This window comes from Myotis brandtii, unplaced genomic scaffold (genome assembly GCF_000412655.1).
Source record: "Myotis brandtii unplaced genomic scaffold, ASM41265v1 scaffold1037, whole genome shotgun sequence".
NCBI lineage: Eukaryota > Metazoa > Chordata > Mammalia > Chiroptera > Vespertilionidae > Myotis > Myotis brandtii.
In genome coordinates, this window is record NW_005353483.1 from 569160 (window position 1) to 575305 (window position 6146).

General features: G+C 44.6%; 1 protein-coding gene across 1 annotated transcript in view; it reads left to right on the forward strand.

Moving 5' to 3' along the window:
* LOC102258642 (THUMP domain-containing protein 3) overlaps positions 1-5920 on the forward strand; it is a 6429-nt gene extending 509 nt beyond the window's left edge. Inside the window, exons 2-4 of the mRNA XM_005856615.2 lie at positions 990-1051; positions 2984-3080; positions 4988-5920. Coding sequence (XP_005856677.1) covers positions 990-1051; positions 2984-3080; positions 4988-5810 — 982 coding nt within the window. The 3' untranslated portion in view covers positions 5811-5920. The remainder of the gene's footprint in view (positions 1-989; positions 1052-2983; positions 3081-4987) is intronic.
* Positions 5921-6146: the final 226 nt, after the last annotated feature.

Here is a 6146-nt window from a genome sequence, read left to right on the forward strand (position 1 = left end):
GCGGGCCTTTTCAGAAAGAACTAGCTTTTTATATTAGTAGTGGGGGTTAAAACTGAAAGTATTTGGAAGTTCTAAGTACTCAGAAGACCAGCAGTCATTAACTGTAAGGTGCATGGCGTCCGGGGTTTCACCTAACCAACTGAGCTTCAGGTGCTAAGTACAAAGTAAAAACCCCAGGCCTTTCCAGAAAACTGGGGAATCACAAAGATTACTGGACCAAGAACTATTGGACATTTAGGTGATTTCCAATTTTTTGCTATTATCAGTAGTTCTGGGATAAACTTCCCTGGACAAAAACCCTTGTGTACATCTTAACTTCCTATGACCAACTCCTTCCTACAAGTGGATTCTCTGGATCAAAAAAAGGGTATGCCAATTTACAGTGCTACGATTGATGTAAGAGGTTATTTTTTTTACCATAGCCTTGGTTATACTAAATTGGAAAGATATGGATTTATAGGTTTTCATGAAAAGTAAAACAAAATGTTAAACAATTTTATAGGTTAAAAATTCTCATTTCAGGGCTATTGTAGACAGAATAACTTGTGGGTTATGTTTCTACAGAAGGGAATGTGCTTTACATTATATTGTAGTTACTACTGGGGTCCAAGTTGAAAGTGTTCTCCAGCGCTTTAACTGGTGAGCTTAAGGAAGAGGTGTGATAGAAGGGAAAAAGACTGGCAGAAAAGGTTAAGAAAAAAAGGTAATATGATAAGAAATGATGGCAAAAAGAACAAGAGAAAGGAAAATGGAGGAACAAGAGGGCACAGACTCCTGCCTTCATCTCTGCCCCAGCTTGTCCATTTTCTCATGTAATTGTCCTGTTTGATGTTTTCAACTCAAACGTTTACCAACTGCAGCTTCCTTTATCACCAGAGGAGGAAATTAAAGGGCAAGCACAATTATAGGCTGAGAAGTAATTACCGGGGTCAAAATGAGAAGTCAGTACAGAATGTTTCTTTGTGTTGTGTTTTGTTTTGTTTTTTTAGGGCAAAATCCGTGTGTTGCAATTTGCTAATTCACCACGATCTTAAGGCTGTGACCCTGAGAGGTTAGTCATCTTCCTTTCAAAAGGTTCTCTTCCTCATTTTCTAACTGGTGGTATGTTTTGTTAGTGAATACAGCAGGACCTTTAAACCTCTCTGAAAAAAATCTAAACATAAATTCAAATTCTAATAGGCAGCGTTCCTGTATTTTACAATGTTAGTCAATCGACTAATTTTTTTTACTTCTTCCTACCTCTTAGGATTGTTGCCATTTAAGGGAAGTCACTGAGCTAAAATCTAATTTAAATACTTTCAAAAGGCTTTGGTTTTAAGAAAACAGAGAGAATTTTCTCTATAAATAAGTTTAAGATTTAGAAAGCCAATGGTAGCAATGGCTCCCTCTAAAGACCAGAATATGGCACAATCTAACTGTGGTTTTGTTTTCAAGCTTAGAGGCTGTGGTCTGTTTTTAAAATCTCAGTAAAGAATAGATGTTTTCTCTCATCACCTTACCTACAAGTGTCCTCATCATATGTAAGTTATTTAAAGACATAAACCCACAAATACACCACATTACAATAGGAACAAAAATTAATGGGGTTGTTGTTTTAATTAAATGATTTGGGTTTTTTTTTTAAGTAGGACTGGGGCAATTGGAGAGTTGGTCAAAGGGTAGGAATTTGCATTTAGAAGATGAATAAGTTTTGGAGCTCGAAGGCACAGCATAGTGATTGCAATCAACAGTGCTGTATTATGTACTTCAAAGTTGCTGAGAGACTTGATATTCAATGTTCACATCACACACACAAAAACAATAATTATGTGAGGCGAAGGCTAGCCAACACTATGGTGGTCATCCTATTGCAATATATAAATGTGTTAAACCCACACACTGTATACCTTAAACTTACACAATGTTATATGTCATTTCTATCTCAATAAAAAGAAAAGTAAAAAAGAAAACAAACAACCCAATGATATTTATTTAATATATCCTATCTAATGAGGCGGGAATATGCAAATTGACCACCACACCATCACAAAAAGAGGCTGTGCCCACAGCGGAGGTGGGGTTTCTGTAACACAAGAGGGCTGCACCCACAGTGCAGGCTGAGTTCCCGTAATGAGCCTTAATGAGCAATCAGCAGACAGGGGACCTCAAGGTGCACTCCCCTCCCCGGTGCTGGGCTGGGGGACCTTAGACTGCTCCCCCTGCCCCAGGCCCGGGGACCTCAGGTGGCGCCCCCCACCCTGGCGCCGGGGGACCTGAGGCTCTGCTCCCCACCAGGTGGGACTTGATGGGAGCCCTGAAGCTGCACCCCCCACCTGGCGCCGGGCCGGGGGACCTGAGGCTGCACCCCTTGCTTGGCGGGGCTTGATGGGGGATCTCAGACCATGCCCCCCACACAGCGGGGCTTGATGGGGGACCTCAAAGTGCACCCTCCGCCCTGGGCCTGGCTGGGGGACCTCAAGCCATGCCCCTTGTACAGTGGGGCTTGACAAGCGTGGGGCCGGCTGGGTCTGGATCTCGCCCAATGGGGGTGGGGCTGGCTGGGTCTGGGTCTTGTGCGATTTTGAGGCGCCGCAGTTGGGTGGGGACTTGACTCTAGGTCCCGTGGCGCACCCCAGACTCTGACAGGAGGAAGATTTTCATATACATTTTACTAATTTTCTTTCATCTCTGACACTTCTATTATAGAGAAAGGGCAAATAGCAATATTAAAATATTTCCTCTAATTAATCCCCTTTTAATGTGCACGAATTTCATGCACCGGGCCACTAGTAATTATATAATTTGCTTGATTTGTGATATGTTTTTCTAAGTCAGTGGACCTTTAAAAATTTTTTTCTAAAATTTTAGTAAAGCCAATATCACTTAAATGTGGAAATGAATCATTTAAAATTTAAATACCAATTTTGAAAAGCAAACTAGAGTCTTTATCACAATTATAAATGAATGAATGAATAAATAAATAAGATGTCTTTGTTCACCATAGGTGAAAACAGTCATTTAGCTCAATGTAGAAGGATAAATCCTGTGCTACCCGTCACATTGGGAGTTTCTTGCAATAGCACTGCAGTCTTCTCAGACAGGTATCAAGATAACTAAAGCAGGAATATGGCGGTGATTCTTTCCCTCCCCCACCACCCTACTCCCACCCCAGGTGCAGGAGCTACCCTATTTCTGAGTCTCTGGGGGAGGTAGGGTCTTATCCCCAGAGCAGAGCGGGCAGGTGTGGGAGGAGAATGGAACCAGATATTCTGAGAAGGTACAACTTTCTGAGCAGGCCAATTTAAGTGACTTTACAGCTATAAAGAATATTAAACATACAAGTTTCGATCCGGACCCAAATTACTATGGTGTTCTTGGTGTGAATGTTTTTCCATTACTTCAACATTTTCAGAAATTCCACATCTGGCTGTGTCAGAAAATTCATGAATTCCCAGAAAGGCCTTTGCCACCCTGGAAGGAGCCCCTCCCTCCACTGCCCAGGTAAGGAGGCCTGGAGGCAGAGGGGCTTCCCGAATGGGGCAGACCTGGTAACTGCGCCCCCGCCTCCCACCCAGAGCTTCCTCTCTGGCCTGACCACCCCAGACTCAGAGCTCCCTGGGCTGGTGGCCCTTCTCCACAGGACACATGGCCTTCCATGGACTCCCCATTGCTCAGGGCAGATCCCAGGCTTGTCAACTCCTGGGCAGGTTCTGCTGGAAAGGGGCGGTGAAAGTGCGAGGGTGGCTCTCTCCTGCTCCAGCCTGACTCTGAGCTCAGACCGATTGGCTGGAGAAAGGGGTACCTCTGGGAACCAGGAAGGCCCTGGGTGAGGGAGCACAGAGGGACCAGGGCACAGCTGTGGGGGTGGGGACAAAGGGGTCTACAGGGACCATTGAGCCGAGGTCACCCAGAGAGCTGGGGCACCTGGGCTGAAGTGGCAGTGGTCACTCCCACAGGAAGTGCACATACCAGATGGTCTGTTCTTCAGCTGCAGCCCAAACAGGGGAGTCAGCTGACAGCATGGCAATGAGCCAGAAGAGGTAACAGCAGACAGCGGTGGCTACCAGCGTGGTGATGATCTCTCGGCGGTTGGGTGCCTTGATGCTGATGAGGCCCCAGAAAGTGGTGAAGATGATGACCTGAGAGCGAAGGAGTGTGCCGTCGTGGTGGGGCACGGGGATCCCAGAACGGTGCCCGGCCAGCTGCAGATCTGGCTGTGATCCTTAATTCATATCTTTAACAAATATTTATTGGCACAGTGCAAGGCAATTGAAAGATAGCCTGATTAAAACAAAGTCTTCCTGTTTTTGGAGCTTGTAGGTTAGTAAAGTAGAAAGACTAGAAACAAAAAAATATATATATGGCCCTAACCAGTTTGGCTCAGTGGATAGAGCGTTGGCCTGCAGACTGAAGGGTCCCAGGTTCAATTCCGGTCAAGGCATGTACCTTGGTTGTGGGTACATCCCCAGTAGGAGGTGTTGGAGACCAGGTGTAAGCTGACAGGGTCCTTGCACCTGAAGGGGCTAGCAAGGCTGGGACCCTTACCCACAGTTTTCCCAGGCTTGTTTGGATGGCGGTTATCAGTAGAATGAGAGCAACCTTTGTAGAATGAGAACAGCCTTTCATGGCTTACCAAGAAGTCTGTAACTATTTACTGAGATTTGCTGTACCAAGAATTTGTCCTTCTGCTCTGTCTTAGAGATTAAGAGGAACAAAGAATACATTCCTCTTGACAGACCTCCTATTCAGTGTCTTGTGTATAAATAGCATTGTGTGGTTAATAAACTTGCTGCAGTTCCTCGATTGAGCTGCAGTCCTCCTGATCCTGCTCTCCTGTCTTTCTTTCTTTTCTCAATTCCCACCTCCCTACCTCAGCCCGGCTCAACCTGTCAGGCTGGTCCTGACAAGGAGGTGTGCAGGAGGCAGCTGATCGATGTTTCTCTCTCATCGATGTTTCTAACTCTCTATCCCTCTCCCTTCCTCTCTGTAAAAAAATCAATAAAAAAAGGGCAGGAGAGAAACATTGCGTTTCCTCAAGTGAGGCTGCAAGAGATTTTGGGGGTGCTGTTCAAGATTATTTTAAGTGGAAGGCTGACATGACCAACTTTGATGTGGAGGTGCTTTTGAATATCCATGATAATGAAGTCATTGTGGGCATTGCATTGACAGAAGAGAGTCTCCACCGAAGAAATATCACACATTTTGGACCTACAACTCTAAGATCTACTCTTGCTTATGGGATGCTCCGGCTCTGTGCTCCTCAACCTTCTGATATAATAGTTGATCCGATGTGTGGAACAGGGGCAATACCAATAGAGGGGGCTACTGAATGGTCTAACTGCTTTCATATTGCTGGTGATAATAATCCATTGGCTGTGAATAGAGCAGCAAATAACATCTCATCTTTACTGACAAAGAGCCAAATTAAAGAAGGCAAATTGTCCTGGGGCTTGCCCATAGATGCTATTCAGTGGGATATCTGCAATCTGCCATTAAGAACTGGCTCTGTGGACATTATTGTAACAGACATGCCATTTGGGAAAAGGATGGGCTCCAAGAAAAGAAACTGGAACTTTTACCCAGCTTGCCTATGGGAGATGAGCCGTATCTGTAAACCAGGGACAGGCCGAGCTGCACTACTTACTCAGGACAAGAAATGCTTTACGAAGGCATTATCTGGAATGGAACATGTATGGTGGAAAGTGCACACTGTCTGGGTGAACATAGGCGGTCTTCATGCTGCAGTTTACCTTCTGAACCATGCACCTCAAGCTTTTGTTCATCCTTCAGGACAGGATAAAGAGGAGCGTCTAAGTGCAAAGAATGATTAATAGTATTTGTGCTTCCTGACACTGGAAATGCCAGAATTTTCTTGCTTTAAGAGAAAAATAGTATTTAGTATTAACAAAAGTAGTTTGCTGTTTAAGTTGGTCTAAAGCTCTTCACCTAGTTTAGCAGGTGTGAATGTAACGTCATGGAACTGAAAGTCTTATGAGAGAAGAACATTTCTCCCTTTGCAGCTGCTGTGAAGAGGTAGCTGGGCAATTGGTACTTTTCCTAAAATGCACTTGAGATTTGGGTTCACATTTTATTTTCAGGCTTTGTACCAGTTCCTGTTGTCACTGTAGCCACCCTGGCCAAATGGAAAAGCAGAGAACATAATCATA